The 22,237-nt window shown below is 41.2% G+C and overlaps 1 protein-coding gene and 1 long non-coding RNA gene across 3 annotated transcripts in view; one reads left to right on the forward strand and one right to left on the reverse strand.

Moving 5' to 3' along the window:
- LOC306960932 overlaps positions 1-22,237 on the forward strand; it is a 377,440-nt gene that overhangs the window by 329,684 nt on the left and 25,519 nt on the right. The window lies entirely within an intron of this gene.
- Positions 1-22,237, reverse strand: part of LOC306960836 (neuronal acetylcholine receptor subunit alpha-3-like) — a 36,978-nt gene that overhangs the window by 3,733 nt on the left and 11,008 nt on the right. For both annotated transcript variants that reach the window (XM_079553416.1, XM_079553415.1), the window contains exons 2-6: positions 14,719-14,858; positions 12,435-12,479; positions 8,639-8,748; positions 6,407-6,614; positions 3,414-4,040 (exon numbers count right to left, since the gene is read on the reverse strand). In XM_079553416.1, the coding sequence (XP_079409542.1) occupies positions 3,414-4,040; positions 6,407-6,614; positions 8,639-8,748; positions 12,435-12,479; positions 14,719-14,858 (1,130 nt within the window). The remainder of the gene's footprint in view (positions 1-3,413; positions 4,041-6,406; positions 6,615-8,638; positions 8,749-12,434; positions 12,480-14,718; positions 14,859-22,237) is intronic.

Here is a 22,237-nt window from a genome sequence, read left to right on the forward strand (position 1 = left end):
TCAGTCTGTGGAACAGTTCAAGTCCAGACTGAAAACACACCTCCTCTCCCTGGCCTTCAATACTATCTAACTGAGTGTATCTTGGCCTGTTTTCTTTTACTTGGATAGTATATATCTGTGTGACCTGTTGTTATTGTGAAGTACTTTGGTCGACTGTAGTTGTTTTAATTGTGCTATACAAATAAACTTGAATTGTATTGCCGCACATCACCAGAGAGAGTAGTTTTAACTGCAATCATAATAATTCCAAACCTCAAAAAGTAACATTTATTGTGAGACAGAGCTAGCATTATGGTTTCGAGCCGAAGGATGTGGGGCACGGTTTTAACCTAAATGCACCCAGTTGAATGTTTGAATGCACTGACCACCGATCTGTGACCCTCCGCTCTGTATACATGTCACAATGCGGCCCTCTGTGAAAAACCTTTGCACACCCCTGCACTATACACTATATACATTTGGCTGTAGGGTCAATAACTGTCATGAATTGTCTTTATTTTATAATTTTTTTGACTATTCCTCTGTCCTCTGTTCATCACTGTTGTCTGATGATCAATCAAACAGCTACTGCTACCCCACCTTTCTGCTTTGTACTATATCGAAAGTTATCTTCTATTGTGATTACTAACCATATACAATACAGAGTACACACTGCATAGAAAAGAGAGTGCATTGTTACGACCTGTTCTAGGCGGAGGAGGTATATTCCACCACTGTAAGTCATTAGTTCTCATATTGTATGCATAATGTATAAAGCTTTTAAGATTAAGATGGATGCCAGCGCTGCGGAAGAGTTATGATGCAGTAAGAGTTTGTGATATGTGGGGTTGTGTAAGGTTTCCTCCCACTCGCAGATTGGGGATCACACTTCACACAGAGTTACAGTAACACTTGATTCTCTTCCCTTTAGCTCCAGCCTCATATTTTTACTTGAACTGCTGCTGCTGCTGCTGCTGTTAGCTTCTTCCCCGCAGCCCAAACTCGCTCTGCATTGATTAGATTTAGGCCGTGTTGAGCTTGTTTTTAACTTCCTGTAACGTAATATTGAGAAAAGAAAGGGCATTTGTTGTCAGGGAAAACACTGACTTATACTGTGCCCCACCATTATCTGAAAAGTTTACTATTTTTCATTACCTTAACTTATTTTACTATTTTTATGCATTCTTGTAGCTTTAATTTCTTAAGACATAAAAGTACTGTCAGCATTATCTTCAGTGTTGGGGCAACGTATCAAAAAAGCTTACGTTTTTCTAGCTAAGCAGTAACTAAGGAATATATTTTTTAAACAAAATGAAACAAAATATGGTCTTTACAATTTAAGTGACTCAAGATACATGTGCAAATAAAATGTAGCATAAAGCAAAACACGAGAGAATGGGGTTAGCAAAGGAAAAAGAAATCTCTGACTGCACTAACTCAGCTACATTTTTGAAACATTTTTAAATCTGTAACTACTCATACAGAATATACTAACATTTAAAGTACAGTAACTTTCCCAACACTGTTAATCTTAACAGTCCCCCAACAGTCAAGTGCCCCCATGTACTAACCCGTTTTTCAGAAGCCTGCAGTTAAATGGGCTAGATGTAAGTTCATCATTGTATACTCACTACTGCCACCTCAGGTCTCATGTGTAACTGCAGCTTCTATATTAAGCTCGTGCATGACGGCACTTCAGACCCGAATTAACACCTTTTTGAGTGACAGTGCAGGATTTTAGAGGCAGTTGTGGTGAGTATGTCTGAGCTCATTCTACACAGGGGGAGGAATATACTTAATTTTAACATTTTTAAACTCTGTATAGTCCCTTTAATGCTCGATATACACAACTTCCTAATGATTTTGGTGATGCAGTTACATCACTTCCCCACCAATGCTCCGTGGCGCTGTTCATCCCCATCCTGCGGCTGCTTTAGTGAGTCATGGCTCCCTAATGTCAACTTATAATGAGCAGAGGACAGAGCTTTTTACTCATGGCTCCACCAGATTATATTTCTAAAGTGAAACCAGTTTATTGTAACACTCGTCATGACCTAAAGAACCTCAGCTTCTGTTCTGAGGAAAACTTACGCAGAGAACTGCATTATGGGAGTTGTCAGGTGACTAGCTTCTGCCCAAATGACGTCCTTTTTCCCACCGAGCGGCCACCAGATGGCCCCCTACCGACATTCTTGCTTGGGGCCCTTGGTACCCTTGCTACGCCACTGATCAACTGATAAATGACACGTAGTCGAATGATGATACGTCCGACAAAGGTGGCAGCAGAATGGCAAAACATGTAGTAAAAGTAAATGCTGAGAGCACTTGAGCCAGTGAAGATGTTTATTAACTTGTTTAATATTGATATAGATTGAATGACTCTAATGTCAAGCTCACTTGTAGGCATGTCAATACATTACAACTAAATCCTGTTAACTTAATGAAGTGGTTTTTGTGTCTGTGTTTTTTTGTGTCTACATCAAAGTCGATTTACAGCACCCAAAGTTAGTGTGCAACTCTTCAGGGCTGATCTCATTGGCCTGCAGACTAGATGGAGACTAGAGTTGCCACTGGTCATGTCCCCTGGCAGCAAGGCGAGTTTCCAGGTAGTCTTGGTGAAAACAAACATGTTCGATTTCAGCGCATGCTCTCCGAGAAGTCTACGCGGCCTCAAGCAGTTGTGTTGCGAATACTATTTGTTCCCTGCAATGTCTCACAGACCTGTCGGATACCGAGGAGACCTCAAAGAGACTCCATAGAACTCTTTGAGATCTCCCTGGTGTCCGACAGGTCTCGGACACATTGCAAGGTTGCAGGTTGAGATCAGAGACCATCAGCGACTGTGCAAAGACTGAGCTGAAATCGAAGCTGTTCATTTTCACCCAGACTACCTGGAGACTCGCCTTATTGCCAGGGAATGTCTCGGAGCGATGACTCTAGTCTCAGGTCGGTGAGATAGGCCCTTTGTATGCACGCAATCAGTCCGAGATGCGGAGAGACATGCGGAGACAAGAGATATCCCCTTTAGGCACTTGAAAGAGTTAACAAATATTGTACAAGAAGATGCAATTCACTTCAACTAAACTGTTAAACTTATGTGAAGAGCCAATTTGGGAAACTATAATTATCAGGAGTATAGGAAACTTTTTTTGTAACTATTTTAGTTGAGTATCCACAAGCCCCTGTGTCCCAGTCAGTATTAGATCCCCTCAAATGGGTTGAGTGTGTGGCCTGCCAAATGCTTAAGCGGCGGAATGCCACGGTACCGAAGAAGCATCTGTGCCCATGCAGGAGGTGCACATCCGTTATGCCCCATCTCTGTGGTGGAGCAGGTGGTGCTGTTTAAACCAGCCCTAATCCCCATTCATTCACTGATGCATCGCCCCTGTCCACAGCCAAAGCACCCAGTTCTCTCCGCTTTGGGCTGCACTCACCTGTATGAGACTGTTCTTCCTCTTATGGGCTCCTCTCGCACCACCTCCGCCTCCCCCTCCCCCTCCGGCTCCTCCTGCCTCCCCACTGCAGTCCAACCCCCCCGCCTTGGCACCGTCGTCGGCCGCCGCGTCCGTGGGCCTGCGCATCAGCATGATCCGGGGCAGCATGGTCAGGAAGACGGAGCGCACCCAGGCCGGCATGGTGTGGGTCATGGGCGTGCGGTAGTGGACGTTCAGCACGAAGACGGTGATGACGATGCTCAGCGTGACGAAGATCATGGTGAAGAGCAGGTACTCGCCGATGAGCGGTATGACCAGCGACGTGGAGGGGATGGTTTCCGTGATAACAAGCAGGAAGACAGTGAGGGAGAGCAGGACGGAGATACAGAGCGTGACCTTCTCTCCGCAGTCAGACGGGAGATAGAAAACCAGCACCGTGAGGAAGGAGATGAGGAGGCAGGGGATGATGAGGTTGATCGTGTAGAAGAGCGGCAGGCGGCGGATGTAGAAGGAGTAGGTGATGTCGGGGTAGATCTCCTCGCAGCAGTTGTACTTGATATCGTGTTTGTAGCCCGGAGCGTCAATAATCTCCCACTCCCCGCTTTCCCAGAAGTCTTTCAGGTTCACCTATAGGCAACACAGGCACAACTTCAGCCCGAGTTCATCTTAGTTCAAACTATTATGGAAGTTCAACTTACCAACTTACTACTGTATATGAAGGACTACAGTACGTACAGTATAAGGGCTCATTGTTTTGGGTTTTAACCAAACAGTAACTGAATAATGTTATTTGATGCACCCATACAGAACATATTACAACATATTACAACATATTACCCCCTGTTAATTTTATCAGTAAATGTCCTCCTACGACGAGCAGAGAAACATAGAAAGCAAGCAGGAGCTTCTCTCTAAGCAAGCAAAGAACAAGAAAAGGTTAAACATGCAAGTTTCGATCATCACAGCACCAAACCATTTTCACACAGCAAAGAATCAGAAAACATCAAGCAAACGTATAGAAGTAACACGACAAAAAGTTAGTGTTCATGTGCGTCCAGATTTTCTTAATGTCTGTGGATTGATTGTAAAATCAACAATGTTACAGAAATATAATCTGCGGAGAACTTTAGTTAATATATTATTGTGTATTGATGCCTTGTAATTAATGAGGCGGCTGCATCAGACGCTCAAATGAACTGGAACTGTAAAAGTTCATATGACGCATTAGACACTTTTTTTTTTTTTTTGCTAAAACACAGTTATATTCAAGATGTGGCTAACCATTTTTGTGATGTTTATATGTACACTTCCTTATTGGACACTGACAGGAGGTGACATAGATAGAGGCAAAGAATTTTGTTATGTCAATGGGAAATGAGTGAGTTAAACTGTCATGTCACTTCCTGTCTTTAGCTTTAAAAGTCAAATAAAAATAACTTTTCTGCCCAACATTTCTTTATTAAAATTGCTGCTTGACTGAGATAAAACGATAATTATCACTTACAACAGATATTATCCATCTAAATCAGGGGGTCGCGGGCCGCATATAATAGAGAACATTTTTCCAATAAATAAACAAATATATAATAATATAATAATAAATAATAATAAGCTGTGATTTGGTCAAAGCCCCAACTTGACTGTAGCTTCATAATAACAACGGCTTACACTTGTATTGCACTTTACAAGCCTGTGTCACAAGTTCCTCAAAGTACTACATAGTAGTCATTATTCATTCACTCCACACTGGGTGGTGGTTATTGTAGCCACAGCCGCCCTGGGGCAGACTGTCCGTTTGCCACATGGCTGTATAATGTGTTGTTCATACCCTGAGCTCTTATTATGTCAGTGCCCTCTGCTGGACACGAGTGGAACTCTTTCCTTTTTTTAAATGTAATGCCCCCTAGTGGCTAGAATGAGCATTCTGGTTATTCTTTAAAAATTCATAACTCCGCACAGGAATGGGACACTATTTTTTTTTACATACTCTGGAATTTATGCTCTACAGGGAAGGGACTGGATTAAATCATTGCGTGGCCGGATCAGGCCCGCGGGCCGTATGTTTGACACCCCTGCTCTAAATAGTCATATATTCAAATGCTTTAAAACCTGATTTTTAATGATTTTTTTGTTGATGGGGGCAGACATTACAAGTTATTACTTCTTTCTGTTCCTTTTCATTATGTTAAATGCTGTTGCTGCATTTGTCAATTAACGCAAATCATCTTCCATCATATTATATATTATATCATATAATCATGATCTTTTGAACCTAAATGTGGGTCTTTCATTAAAAAAGGGAAATCATAATACAAACAGGCTAAAGTGCTCGTATAAATGTATAGTACTGTGTAGTATTTGTGTACACTACTAACGGTTAGGTTTTAACATGTCCAGCATAGATATCACACATGTTGGCCTATAGTTTAGATTTAAAGCTGCACTATGCAACTTTTTATGTAAAAAAAAAAGGTAAGTATTTGCCCCGTCAGCGACCCAGCAGCTTAAATGATATTTCAGCTTTTGTTTTAAGGGTTCCTGGTAGGTTTTCGGAATTTAATGTATATGTAACCATGGATACGGTTCAATCGGCAGTGAAAACCTAACGTCCTACAGGCCATTGACATTTTAAGTAAAGCCAAGCTAACCACCCAATCATCTGCTGGGTCACTGAAAGGTCAAATACACACTAATATCAACTTTTTTTTTTCTTTTTCAAATAAAAGGTTGCATAGTGCTCTATAAAGTTTCTGCTTCTTGGAAAAAAAGAGGATGATACTTGATAACGTTCTATATGTATTTGGGACATATTGCAGCTTAACTATTGCAATATTGGGCATTACAGCCATGGACTGTAAAACCAAAACAATGAGCTGAAATCACTGTTTTTAAAGCCATGCAGGATAATGCCATGTTGCTCCTAAGTGATGGAGAAATGCGTAAATGTCACATAAGCGCCTGTTTGTAGCTGCTCAAACCTAGAGTTTACTGACCTTTGAACCGATGAGCACCAGGTCGATCTTGGCCTTGTCGTAGGTCCAGGAGCCAAACTTCATGGAGCAGTTCTGATAGTCAAAGGGGAAGTACGTGATGTCCATGGGGCACGAGGATTTGAAAATGGCCGGAGGGACCCACGTGATGGTGCCGTCGAACTTCAGCAGAGCTTTGGTCTTATCTTCAACCAGGAAGTCACCTACAGCGCTGTGTGCGGGGTGTGTGCGCGTGTTAATGCAGAAATCAGCCACACAACATAAGAAAAGATGCGACGCGCGGAGGGATTTGAATAAGAGGCAAATGTTAGAGAAATGTCAAACAATGAAGGAGAAGGCGAGGGGGAAAAAACATGGAAGCGAAGGAACAGAAGAGAGGAGCAGATGAAAGGTGAGGTTATTGACAAGAGCTTTGAAATTAAAGCACAGACAACAATGGAGACAGGCTTTGAGCTTATGATGCAAAGAACCCTCTTTGTTTAGCATTATGAGTCACCGTTATTCGCTCCACAATTAGGGAGAATGAATCAGGCTCCGCACAAAGTGATTTTCAACAATGGCCAATTGGCGTATTATTGGTTTCATTCGAAGAAGTCTATTGGACTCTAACATACATTTTTACGCAGCACTTTAGGCACTGAAGATGAGACGTACCATTGTGACTAAATACCTTCCATAATGTTGCCAAAAATAGCACACCAGATGACATGGACTAAAAGTGCATTTGACACATTAGACACATTTTTTTCTAAAACCAAAAAGGATTTGGATGAAAATGTTACCCAGTTTTCTTAAGTTTGACCATTTTTGTGATGTTTATCGTTTCACTTCCTTATTGGACACTGACAGGAAGTGGCATAGATAGAGGCAAAGATTTATTTTTTTACACCAGATTAAGTATGACATCACACACAATAATAGGACACTTCCGGGTCCAAACTGGTGAGATTTCCGCTGCAGCAAAAAAACACAACTTTATCTGAATCTCGTGCTGAAATAACAACAGATAAAAGGCCAACAACGGTTTTACACCTAATTCGAACATTATAGCTCAGCATTTCTCCAGGTAAAATTATATTTTTATATTTAAAAGAAGCCTTCATTCCCCTCCTGGAACTGCCACCGTAACGTGGTGGAGGGGTTTGAGCGTCCGAATGATCCTGGGAGCTCTGTTGTCGGGGGCTTCGTGCCCCTGTCAGGGTCTCCCATGACAAACAGGTCCAAGGTGACGGGTCAGACAAAGATGACAATAATAATAATAGATTTAATTTATAATGCACTTTTCATTCGACGGAATCTCAAAGTGCTACATTTAACCACACTATAAAAACACTATAAAACTACACCAGATTAACACTTAAAAGCTTTCCTAAATAGTTCAGCTTTAAAAGAGTCCAGACTCTGCACTCTGACCTCCACAGGGAGGCTATTCCAAAGCGAGGCAAAAAAGGCTCCATCACTCATGGTTCGAAGCTTAAAGAGCGGTTCAGAAGTCCCTTATGAGAGACCAACCAAGGCTAATGGTGAGGCCGTCCTCCCGTGGACCCTCCACCTGCAGGAGGAGCCATAAGGGGCTGGTGCAGTGTGACGAGCCGGCAATGGACAAGTGGAAGAAGATGGATGGATAAGCCTTCATTGTGTTTAGAAAAAAATATTTGATAATTAATGCCAGGAAAGCATTACTAATGAAAATGTTTAAAAAGAGCCTCGTCGTCGGCTCGACTGCAGGTTAAATTCTGCAAAATCCCATCATAGTGAGTAGGGCTATAACCCTCTGTTGGACCCGGAAGTAGAGCAATGACATCTGTCCATGTCACTTCCTGTTAGTTGGTTGAAAATTCAAGTAAAAAACAACTTTTCTTCCTAACTTTTTTTTAAATTAAAATTCTGCTACACTGAAATAAAATGATAATTATTACTTACATGTGTAGTAATATATGCATGTATATAGTTATATGTTATCCATCTAAATAAGTCATATTTTCAAAAGCATTAAAACCTATCATATGCACTTTAAAGCCATGGTTCTCCTTCCTGATAACTAGACTATTGTTGTACAGCATTTTGGTCAACTTGTTTTGAGCGTATGCCTGCATGTAAGTTACCCCAATAGTTATGCTTGATCAGCGTAAAAGCCTGGCTGCTTCTTGTACAAATCCATATTACCCTGATTGGCTGCATATAATAAAAAGTATTTAAGTCTTATTTTGTTATGGCAAATACGAGTTTGCTCACTTGTTGTACAGCACAATATCTGGTCTCCAGATCTTGTTTGACGGCACTCGGATGTACTCAATCCCATCAAACTCAGCCGGCACCCATTTGAGTTTGTAGTCGTTCCAGATCTGGGAAAAACAGAACTTACTGTAGTCAGAGAGTTTTCTCCACAGTTTGTTGTACAGCAGAATAGACAGTGCGAGCCACCAGAGACATGCACTGGAGACCGGAGTCAGAACGAGATATTTATACTCCAGGCAAACCTTCCTTTGATGTCGCGCAAATAAAGATATCACCCAAAACAACTCTGAATTTCAAGGGCTTCGTGCTTTCCAAAACATGAAGCATTATATAAAGATAGCATTTGTCGAAAACGTGGGGATGCAGAATTCCAAGAAAGATGAGTCACATCCACAGGTAACATTACTGAACCACACTGCCATCAGTTCTGGTTATTTGCACGTCATTCAAGATGAATTCATTCATTTAAAAGAGGATTAATGCCCTGTTTCGACCTGGAGCTGTTTAATTAACCACTTCACGCTGCACTGGGTTTTCTATTTATCTTTCCACAGAGCTGACCTGCTGATTGGTGGGCAAGGCTGTAATCTGTGAGAGCGGCAGGAGCGTGAATTATCATTTTCAAAATACAGATCCTGCTGGTGGATGGTGAAAACAAAGAGAAATCCCACAGTACAAATGAGAACGATAATTAAGCTATATTTTATGTGATTACTGCCGTTTAATTGGTGACGCGCGGATTTAGCTGTATTTTATTTGATTATGTGACATCTTTTATGGGATTTCAAAATTATTTGGAATGAATTTTATCGGATGCCCTTTTTGATCAACCTCAGTGTATCTGGTTTTAACCTCTTAACCCCCGCCTTAACTGAGCACATTTTTCCAAGAGGTCCCTACGGCCGCAGGCTCCACTCTCAAGCCGCCTCCACCGTCAGGACGGGAAATGCACGGGATGATCGACTCCCTGATTGGTCAGATTCATACTAACGCCTGAAAGTCACCTTTTGTAAACTCCACTATCCTTAAGGTTAGGATTGGGGTCGGGTTAGTTTGTATTAGTTTATTTATTTTTTACTTTACTTTACTTCCCCCCCCAAATACAAGCTTATAAAGGCATGCGTACGATGTCTGGTTGTTTATAAATGCTTCTACTAGAAATCAAATTAAAAATATACCTCTATTAAAGGGGCTAGATGCGAGTTGGCCAGTTTATACTCACTACTGCCACCTCAGGTCATATGTGTAACTGCAGATTATTAAGCTTGTGCATGTAATAACGTCTTGAGTGACAGTGCAGGATTTTAGAGGCAGTTGTGGTGAACAGGTCTGGGCTCATTCTACACATTATAACATGGCTGGAACATGTAGGGGGAAGAAATCCTTAATTTTAACATTTTAAAACTCTGTATAGTCCCTTTAACCTCTTAACCCCCACCTGATTAATTTAAACTAGTGTTGCTGTGCCGTCATTGTTGGAGCTCCACTTATCATTGGCTGCCGATGTCGGCAACTGGCCAATCAGGGAGCGATTAACCTACTAAATAACTTGTTTACCTTAATAAATCCTTTATGTAGTCCCTCTGGGGGTAATGCAAGTGTTAATGGGATGATTGGAGGGTCTTTCATCTCCCCCTGGTGTCTCTGGCCAGGCTAGCAGGCAAAGCTAACTGCGGGCTAGCGCCACTTAAACAGTATTTACAGCCAAGTTTGAGTGAAAAAAAATATCTCCATTGTATAATTGGATGTACAATATCCCTCTCTCCCTTGGTCTTTTCTGTCAGTGTAGTATTTACTCTCACGGACAATTAATGAGTAAAGAAATGCAACATGCTACGACACCTGCAGTGGCGCTTATGGCCTCTAGGGGCATGAGTTACTTAGTACTGCTTAAAAACAGGAAAGTTTAGAGTCAAAACAGTTTATAAGAACACATTCAAAGGACTATAGTCGAAACTGAACATAATCCTTGCACAGGTGATGCTGCTTTTATGTCTATGGCACATTAAATATAGATATACAAAGGCAAAATCCAAATAGCTGTACAACAAAGATTCCAGGTGTTTGAAAAATACTGTATCGGGCTTTTGGCTTCGACATAATAAGAGTACATACAGCAGAATCACAGCAGGGATCTTCCGCCGTGCTTTTGGCAGAGCAGACGCGACAAAAATCATCAATGGCCGCGTGTGTGAGTGGGCCATTGTAAACCCGCTGGACGCAATCCAAAGTCTTTATCACGGAGCGGTGTTGACACAGTCTGTCATTATACAGGCCTTGTTACATTTAACAGCGGAGCCACTACAAACAACAAATGCCATATCAGCAGTCACAGGCATTTCAATGTGGCTTAATTGGAGAGCCCGGTTCTGAAGCAGGAAGCGTCGGAATCTGTCAGTGTGTGGCTTCACCGCAGTGATTCAACACGTCACGATGAGAATACATGTTATCAGGAAGACTATGCATCGTTTAAGTCTAGCTGTGGCACCGACAAAATTATTTCCCTTTTGTTATTCTCAAACTGGCTATTCTTTTCATTTGAATTTGACTAATTTATGGAGAATCAAACCCGGCTCACCAAGGCATCAATTACCCCTAACATTGATGCATTCCTTTTACAATTCGGGCGTTCTGCTCTCCCAAAATTTCATCCAATGGGTTGGGGAGCAACTGAATTTTGCGGTGCATTATGGGTACAGTAATCTTCGCAACTTCCGGTTCTGACGGAGCGTTTTCATTCGCTCTGCTTGCTTCATCTTCTGCTAAGAGAGGAATACAATTCTGTAGCTGATATTTTTTTTATGATATATGATATTTTATGACGCAGACTTTGACTGTTCCGACTCCCTACATTTGGGGCTCGTACCTCCCGCCTCCTGCCTTCAGCAGACACTCAGCCACACACTGCCCCACTGTACGGTCTCCCGCCTGGCTCGGAGCCTCGAAGGCCAGGCAGGATAGCTAAGCGTTGCCCCTGGGGTCTGTGAGCTGTCCCTGGGAGACTATAGTAAAAAGCACTAAGCATAAGCACTGACAGCCTCTGATTATCTCTCTGGCCAATACAACTTTATCTGTGTTTTCAACGTGAGAACATCAGCCATGTCAAAAAATAAGTCCGTAGCCGAGCTGCTGACCGCTCGCCCGGACCTAACTAGCTCTTTAGCAGCGCATAGATCCAGTGAAAACAAGCAATATGCAAAAATAACGTAAATAAAGCCGGTAACTTTATAAAGCAGCCTTTGTGATGATCACACACTGAGCCGGGCTTGATGCATTTGTGGTTTATTGCGGACTTTTCATCAACAATGAGCTGTAGGCGATTGTAACAAGCTAACGGGGCTAACCTGGAATAACCATTGTCCACTGGCACAAATAATAGTCCTTTATTCGGACATATGGGCTGGATATGTGCTTAAATACCAGGGAGATCCTCGCGTAGATCGTGTGTATAGCTATAGTTGAAGATCCATAGGACATGGCAGAAACAAACAGTGGTTTTGTAAAGCCCAATATTACAACAGGAGTCGCCTCACAGGGCTGCACAAACCATTAAGGCAATAACACAGAACAGAAAAGTCTCCATTGCCTTCAGTTTGACTGCAGTATAATAGCAGCAGGAAGTGCGCTAGGCCACGAACGGTGTCATTTTTTATCACAGCACCGCTCAGTGGATAAAATTTTGGGAGAGCAGAACGCCCGAATTGACAATATTGAAAATACTGTTTAAAGCACGTTGTAACTGGAAGTATTTCTCCTGCAATGCATAACTGATGTGTGGTTTACAAACACTTACATGCCTGAGCCACAGATTTGTCTCCATGATCTGGTTTACCTCGTCCTGTGGAGAAAAAGAAACACAAAACACAGTATGGTGATGTAGTGCATTTGTATGTGATCGAATCAATGTCATGGACCACTTGATAATATATGAAGAAGGTGAAACAATCCCTATTTTGTCTGTTTGTGATTTACTGAAACTGTCCAAGGACCGAATACGTCCGTGTGAATCGAACATCCCCCGACGGCGCAGACACTTTCACCTTTAGACCAATCTCACCTTGGCGAGTATATCTTGGCTCGTATCAGCCCAGTCTCCTCCAGGCAATTTCCTCTTAATCTGAGGATTTCCATTCTTGGCTGGAAAAAAAGCTTTTCACAGGAAGCTCCCACAGCTCCCTCCCCCGCCACATTACTGACTATACGCTAAGCCCAGACAACAGCACCTTGTGACATTTTAGGCATCCCTGAAATCGAAGGAACTCAATAAATCTGATTTGCTGCCTATTCCTATTTCCAACAGATTATCTTGTCTCTTTAGAAGCAGAAAATATGAGCAACAGGCCAAAAGTCTTTCTGATTTATCCAAAATCAGCTTATGTCTGTAAGTGTAAGAAAATACACTCCCAAAGAAAAGTCATTTTATTTCTAAATAATAATTTGAGTCTTAAAAGTGCATGTGACTTCATGATAGGATTTAATTATTATGAAATGGAACCAATACTAATGTAAGTGTTGTAACTGGTATTGCCTGCAGTGTTTGGGAGTAACTAAGGCCCTGTCCACACGTACTATAGATATTTGTCTGGCCACACACATTTAGATAAATGACGTCATCACTTTGGATACTTTTCTACACGCTCTGCAAAGTGGACAGAATATTGTTTCTCCAAGCTGTGCGTTTCCATGGCAACGTTATTAGTTTGACCAATAAATGAGCCCATGGAGCTGGAACGCCACGTCATCAGTTCTGTACAGAATCTGTCGTGTGGACGGAGATAGTTTGTTATTCTCTATTTGCACATGACCCATAATGCTTTGCACCTTAGGGGGTGTAGCTACGACCTGGAGGCCTTTGAGTGCGAGTGAAGCTACAGCCAAACAACTTCTGCTGTGCTCGTGATTTCTCCAACAATCAAAAACGTAATCTGGAACTACAAAGCACAAACACGGGGTTTTTCCCGATCGACTTTTAAAAATCAATAGATGAAAATATACAGATTTTCTTAAGCTTTGGTTTAGTGGAATTTGATATTTTCTTAAATGGTATTTGGAATATTAGTCTGTTTGATGACAGATCGCAACGCCATATTGTTTACAGCAGCGAACCCCCCAGGGCGCAATGCCTTATAGTGTTGTGCAAGTATCGAATATGGTTGTAGAAAAGTCTGCGTTTGTGGAGATAACAGCCTAAATATATGTATTTAGAATACTTAGTTTGAGTAACTGTATTCTGGTAAAGGTTCATTTGAGAGTGTTTAGAATACAGGTACTTTCCAAATATAAAGTGAATACATCCCAGTATCCATATTGCACATTATTAAACATTATTAAAAAGAACTTTCAATGTTGACCTGTTTTTCCTCTTTCTTTTTAAAATGCCACAAACACGGCACATGTGTCACATGACTCTGAATCTGCTGCTCCATTTGTCAACAGAGTTTTTGAGTTCATTATTAATGGTAAGTGAGTTTAGTACTCTGACTAGATAAATTAACGGAATATGTTACGAAATAAATTTTAAGGCAAGTATTCAGTAACTAAAAACAGTCTGAAGTATTCTCCCCAACACTGATTGCCTGTCACTTATGTGGCTTTGGGTTTCTCTGTTCTAGTTGTCTGTAATGGTATGTAATATGACAATAGTTCTGTTGTTAAATACATTATATCTTTTCTTGTGTGATAAAGTTTATTTCACTCTGTTTTGAGGTTGAAATTCTTGCTTGTGGAAATTTAATAAATCTAATATTGAGTTTTTCACACTGTTGTATGAAGTAAGTGGTTTGTTGGCTCGGTCTTGCAATTGCTTTTATATATTTCTAATCTTTGCAGCGTTTTTACACAAATAATGGGTAATTATCAAAAGCATTGTCCATTAAATCAGTAAACCTTTTTTTATTTTTAAATAAGTATATTATTTTAAGATAATAATTTGAGTCAAAAAACAAAAATAGGTATCCTCAAGTGCATGTGACTTCATGGCAGGATTTAATTATTATGAAATGAAACTACAACGAGGAGCAAATACTTAACATTCCTGCAGGATAAACCTCTTCCTGCCTGTCTGTGCTTGAACTCACCACTTTGACCAGCTGTGATATGGACACCTCGAACTCCACAGTGACCGGGTCAGACACATTCTCCACGGGCCTGATGAACTGGTTGTATCTTCTGAAGAGCTTCCTGAACAAACGGTCCTCCGCCTTGGAGCACAGGCACACTGAGGACACAGAGAGAGGAGAAATCAATCACGGGAAAGACGTTTGACCCAAAAATCAACACAACAAAAACCTTTAGAACGACATGTTGCCATTTCGATTGAAGCAAAACTGTCTGTGATCAAAAATTCACACATGTTCAACAAACTGAGAGCAGCTTTCTGTGAAACAAAGAGCTTTCCAATCAGCACTTGAAATGAAAAATAAATCAATGATTGCACTAATCTTTTATTTAGCCGTACAGTGGACCGTCAGTGACTTTTCCAAGCTTGAAATTCCGACAGATTTTGGTGCGGTGTAATCCTAATGCCCCACTGCAGCATAAGTGTGTCATTTATTGAAGGACCCATCACTTTTATTGGGTCACTGACCTTGGCTCTTGACACCAAATGTATTTGAAAGCAGCTTTTGAAACGGGCTAAAACCTGACTCTTACCAAGTCCACTTTCACACTTCACTTCTCGCCTTTTACCATATAATAAACTCCACTCAAAAACACATTCCCGGCCCCTCATTTTGCATGCATTACTCCATAGCTCATTAATTCTGTCAGTGTCATTGTAAAATCCTCCAAAATCCGCAAACGTTTCTCACGCCGCAGTCGCCAGTGCGGCTTTGCCCTGGCAAAAACGGCAAAAACCTGAACAGCACTGACTTGAGGCTCAGATGGCAGAACAGGAGTCGATTATGTCACACCATGATGACCTTTTCAGCACCGGGTCCAGATAGAAACCTGGCATTTATACGGGAAATAGTAATAATATCTATTTTAAAACAACACATTCTCAAAGGGCAAGAGTTTTTCCCCTTTTCGTCTTTATTATGTTGCTCTGGTTCAGGCCTTCACAAACTCCGGAGTCCGGTGTGGACCTCGAGGTTGTTTGGTCAAGACTCGTTGCCATAGCAGAACATTTCAGCAAAATTGTGCCAAAAATCAAAATACAGTATCCAAACTAAGGCTGCTCGATTGTTGAAAAAGTAATAATCACGATTATTTTAGTCATAATTGAAATCATGATTATTCAATTATTTTTCTATCTTTATTTGATTTACTTATTAATCTGTTTTCTGAACAGTCATAAAAGTACAAATGATTTCAACTATGCCTCGATTAAGGAGAGGTCTTCACACCTGCCCCCTGCTGGCCAGCCCTCACACCTGCGCGGCCTGATGACATCATCACACAGCTCTGTTTGTTTTTATGTCGGGCAAAAGCATGAGCCATGGCAATGCAAGTCTGCTTTGCAAAAAATGATTTCTTTTTTATAATTTTTTTCCCCAAAAAAGAAAATAAATAAATAAATAAAATTCATTACGCTATTTTTGTAATCGAATAGTGTAATAATCGAAATTGTAATCAAATTTTGATTAATTGCACAGCCCTAATATAATCTACATCATTAAACCAGATTTTTAAAATGTTTTTCACCTTAATGTATTATAGATGCTAATTACATTTTACAGAAGGGGTCCCGAGGGTTCCGTCAAGATTATTGTCTAATATCTAAGTCATTGAATAACGATTCTCATTTACACCCTTAACTGATGATAGAGCTGTGACTATTAACATACATTTGCTTACTGGTGTTGAAGACATGAAGCACTTCTTTTATTGGAAAATTAAGTAAGTAAGTGCTTTAACATACAATTGTACAATAAATTCAGGTGTTGGGTTAGAATAACTCTTTTTTGAAACATTGAGAAAGTGTAAAAGAGGAAATTGAGGCTCTGGGAGCTTTTAATATTTGAAATTGGTAAGAAAGTATAGCAGGGATCTTGTTAAAGATAAACAGAAAAAGAAAAATCTATATCTATCTATCTAACAACTATAACGATATAACGTTCTAGCATCTTGCATCCTTTGTACCACATTTTATTTTTTATAACAGGCAGAGCCCTGACTCTAGAGTGTCCCATCATCTCTTTACTCTTGATATTTATTTATTTTGTTTTAAATGAATCCCAATACAATGAGCAGAACAGAACACATTATCCCTTTATGCTCCTTCCTTCCCTGGTCTTAACGAGGAAATAGACTTTTATAATGTTGGTTTCTATGGCCTTTTTATGTTTCATTCTCAGTGATGGTCTTACTGTCATGTGCCACTGTAGCAGCAGCCCTTTTGCAGTCGTGAGTGTCATTATTATTGACTTTGAATTAGATGTAAACATTTTTTTCCTTGGATCTCTAGCTTACAGTCATGATACGGGTTCAGGAACCTTTTTTCTCTTTTTAATTATACATCATCCATATCTTTAACTTCTGTGAATCTTTTTTTTCTGACCTTCTGACAACCTTATGGAGAGAAAAAAATTAAACATAGATAAATAAAAAAGAAGAAGAAGAAGAGTACATAAGAAAAATAGGCAACTTTATTTATACCACGCATTTCATACACAAGGCAACTCAATGCGCCTACACATATTCTGACATTGATTTCAACCTGGTCTGCTATGAGTCCCTTCTCGGATCATGTGCATCGCATATTAAAAGCAGAAATTATTTGTTTTAACTTTATTTCATCAGCGTTGCCCCAAAGCCAACCTCAGCGCTGAGTCACTGTATAAAGCACTATTGCTGACAGTCAATACACGTAGGAGACGAAGGCTGTGGGTTTATTTATGCCTCTGTTGGGGAGCGCTGCATTTCTTTGGGTGCTGTATACCCGGACCAAAATGTGGGTGCACTCGTTTGCTAATTACCTGGAGAAAAAAAAAACCTTGAAGGCATGATGCAAATGCGTCTCAAAGGTGCGCAGCGAGCAGTTTAAATATAGTGCCACAAGATAAAGTGGTGTTTTTCAGCCCAGGTGAGGACTGCCGCCACTGCCACATCACGGCTTGTGCAAACGCAGTGTTAAAGTAGGTCACGGTTCCATCAAATTCAATAATCCCTGGTTTATAACAAAAGAGACACCTTTGTTACTGTTGGTGGGAATGTGGGAAGTGTTGAAAAGGACTCGCAATGAAGCGGAAAACAGAAAAAGCAGCTGAATTGAGTCACAAAGGTTGTCCTGTTGTGAGCTTACGTATTACACTGCTCTGTTAGTGTGGGGTTGTGCTTTTAACTGCACCTTACGTGTACCTGACTATTAATAACCACAGAAAAGAGATTAGGGAAGGAGGCAGCACAATGCACACAAAGGCCGTGTCTCCACCGGAATGTAAATGTAGTGACAAATAAGTTGACAAATGAGTAGAGGGAGGGACACCAAGCACATCCAGGTACAGTTTCCGAAGGCTTTCTCTGCAGTTCAGTCAGTATTACCATTTATACAGATTGCATTAGCCCTAAGGAGTGCATTCTGCAAGTCTTGCCATGACCTGTGGAGTCCCCCGGGGGTCAAGCTTGGGACCACTCTTATTCAACCTGTACATGCTTCCATTGGGACAGCCATAATGTGTCCGACCACAGCTATGCAGATGACACTCAGATCTATGTGTCACTGACGGCTGGTGAACACGGGCCTGTAGAAACACTCTGTCACTGCATCCAACGGATCAGTTTGTGGATGCAAAACAACTTTCTCCAACTAAACTCAGACAAAACTGAGATCATTGTTTTTGACCCACAGACACAACGACAAAGTGTCGTCAGTCACCTTGAGTCTCTCTCTCTAAAACTGAAAAATCTGGAATTCTTGGAGTAATCATGGACTCAGACCTGAACTTAAACAGCCACATCAAAGTCATAACATCAGCAGCTTTTTACCATGACCAAGATCAGAGGAATAGTGTCAAAACCAGACCAGATGTGTTTGTCTCCAGCAGGTTAGACGACTGTAACGGCCTGCTCACTGTCAGAGCTGCAGAACATCCAGAACCAGGAAATACGACCATATTAGTCCAGTGCTCCGGTGGCTTCCTGTCACTCAGAGAATAGAGTTTAAAACAGCTCTGCTTGTTACAAGTCTCTTCATGGTTTAGCACCGAAGTACATCTCTGATGTGTTAGAGCCGTATGAACCATCTCAGGCCCTGAGAACTTCAAGTAGGGGTCTCCTGGTGGTTCCCAGAGTCAGGACTAAACACGGTGAGGCTGTGTTTCAGCTTCATGCAGCTAAAATCTGGAACAGTCTTCATGAGGATGTGAGACAGGCCACAAAACCAGGCCGAAAACAGTTCTTTTTACCCGTGCATATGACAACTCAAAGTATCTGCACTCTTGCTTTTTTACTGTAATTAATCATTTTTTATGTTGATGTTTTATTGATTTGATCTGCTTTCTTGTAATTTTATGTAACTGTGAAGCACTTTGACTTGTCTTGTGTATGAATTGTGCTCTACAAATAAACTTGCCTTTCCTAAGTTTCTTCTCATTGGCCATTCCTCGTATTTGTTAAGGCTTGGTGATGGTATATAATAAGTAAAACTGAACTTCACTCGGTGTTGAACTCCCGTATATCCTCAGGTGCATTTATTTCTTTTCTTTTGAGCACTATTTAAAAGTCAGATGGATGGAAAAAGCGCTGACCCTACGCCTTCAAGTCGCCCCATTCAAAGCAGACCCAGGACAATAAACGACTTGGTTCAGACAACAGACTGACATGGTGCTGAACTCCAACTGACAACCCTCTGGAGACGAGCCAAGGGCAATAAGAAACACTCAGGTCTGAGCTGGGAGGGAGCGGGAAGGAAAGGAGACGAGGGCAGAGGAGACAGACGGAGCTTAAGATGTCAGTATGAAGAAGATTATGCGAATCAGAGCTCTTTCTATTTAGCGTGACTCACGTTGATGTTTTGCTCAAATGAAAATTTCAAGGCAAATATTTTCGGAGTGGAAGAGAGAAAGAGGCTTTAACTTTCATTACAGGCTAATTGAGATTTTTACTATATTGAATTATGACCCAAAAACATGAGCAATAACAACCAATCGTTTATCTCATATTGTCATATTTAGGTGCGGCGTTTTTTTTTTTTTGCCTTTTTCTGCATTTGCTTTTATTACTGTATTCCATATTGTTTTACTGGATATTTTTGTTCATCTTTGCTGTGTTTTTGTGAGGTTCAGTGGATTTTTTTTTTACTGCAGAGTCCGTACAAGTCATGAATGATCCACTTAAAAAAAAAAAAAAAAGTAATCAAACAGCTAGCTTCTGAGCTAAAGACACTTGACAACAGATCTTTTTTCTTCTGAGACACTGAAGAGCCACTAAGAGACCCCCATATTCTCAGCACATTGGAATCGTCACAAGAGGAAACAAAAAAGGGACAAACGAGGAGGTATCCGGGCGAGGCTCACAGCTAAACCATGCAAGTCTTATATTCAGACTATTGCTCTGACTAGTGTTCCATAAGACATATTGTTTGCGTCTGCTACGCTCTTCCCAGATGGTGAAAGACTGTTGTGTAGCAGAGGGAGGAGGAGGTGGAGGAGCTGACCAGTGCAGGACACCACGCTCTGAAACAAGGGACAAACCCAGGAGGCGGTCCACCGATTCAGAGGAGCACTGAAGGCAGGACTCCGGTCACCCCGACCACCAAAAACATGCAGGTCAGGTCGGCCCACAGCGGCTCAGGACTAACACCTGAACACATTTTATTGTACAATGACAAATGAAGACTTACTTACTTAGCTTTAGTTTAAAAGGACCACGGAAAAGCTGGACCACTTGGAAGTTGTTGGTCTAAAGTAATGAGTTCCTAAATCATCTGCGTGTTCCGTATCCCCAACATAACCAACCCAAGTTTGTTTTTCTCGCCGGGGCGAAATTTAATATTTTATTTGTGACCCAGTTCTGGTTCACATCTGTTTACTTCAGTCCAGACCGACACCAGAAGTACAACCTTACTTTGAGCGGCCTCTGGAGCTTTCCATCCTGGGGAGTTCACTTTACCTTCTTTGAGGAAGACATTTCCGGCTGGATCCTCTACATTCAGCCAAACACATTTATTAGAAGGTCGTCGGATTTTGTTGTGTATTTTGAAGTTTATTTTCGACATCTGTGTGTCAGCGCTATATGAACCATCTCTTCTTCTTGCTCAGAGAGACGCAGGAGCCCAGAGTCAGGACTAAACACGGTGAGGCTCAGTTTTAAACAGCTAAAAATGTTGAGACAGCCAGAAAAAGATTCTAAGTTTTTGAAGCAATCATTTATTTTGTGTCAATGTAATTTGCCTTCTAAAAGTAAGTTAGTGGTAGTGTAGCCAATACTGTACATTCTCCAAAGCAGTGATTCACAACCAGGGGTACAGGGACTCCTGGAGGTACATGAGCACTTGGAATTTTCTCAGATTAAAGAAATGTTAAACTGAGTAGAATTTCAATGCAAGAGAGTAAGTAAGTGCTTTATTTGTACAACAGTGTTGGATTAGTCCTGAGCCGCCATTGTGGGCCAACCTGACCAGCATGTTAGGGTTTGTCCCTGTTTCAGAGCGTGGTGTCCTGCACTGGTCAGCTCCTCCACCTCCTCCGTCCTCTTCCTCCTGCGCTGCTCCCTCCGCTCCACAACATGCCACGCCATCTTCTAGGAAGAGTTTAGCAGGCGAATATCATCTGTCGTAATGTCCAGTGAACAAACATTAGTGAGAACAATAGTAGGAAAAGAAGGTTTGCGGGGCTTGGCTGTGAGTCTTGCCCAGATACCTCCTCGTTTGTCCCTTTTTTGTTTCCTGTAGCGCCTCTTGTGACACCTCCACTGTACTGCAGGTGTGGGGGCTCTCGTTTCCTCTTCAGTGTCTCAGAAGAAGAAATGTATGCGTCTCAAAGGTCTTTAGCTCATAAGCTAACTGTTTGTTTACTTTTAAAAAACCTGTGTCCATCATAGATACAGACAGCATCTCTGGATTATGGATATATGGTTGTGTTTGAAAGCTGTTAAGGGGAAAACAATTTGGAGAAAAATCTGAACTTTCTCGAATTATTCCAAAACTACTTTAACAAATGCTGAATTATGAATATAGTTTTCGACTAAATAAAGATACAAAGACATGGAGAGGAGCAAAGTGGTTCAACAGCCCATAAATACATAAATAACGGAGAATGCCAACATGATGCTACATGTTAGCAACGTGCTAATGCTAACGCTAGCTAGCGCTTGCTACGACTGCTGTGTTTTCGCTTCAACTGAACAATCTGCTGTGAATAAACATCCATATGGACCCGATTCAGACTTTACTTTATTTGTATGTGATAAATAAGTTTATATTTCACCAGAAAATGGCTAAAGATTCTATTTTCCCCCTCGACACAGCCACGGCCCTTCTATGACGCGATGCCGTCTGTATCTATGGCTAGTCTATGACTCTCTGCAGTAAAAAAAAAACTCCACTGAACCTCATTTTTGGCAGGATCCTCGAGTTAGGGGGTTCTCCGAGGATGAATTAGTGCTTCAAGGGGTACGTGGTACAAAAAAAGGTTTGGGTTTACTTGTGTATGAATA

This window comes from Gobius niger, assembly GCF_951799975.1.
Source record: "Gobius niger genome assembly, chromosome: 3".
NCBI classification, from domain to species: Eukaryota; Metazoa; Chordata; class Actinopteri; order Gobiiformes; family Gobiidae; genus Gobius; species Gobius niger.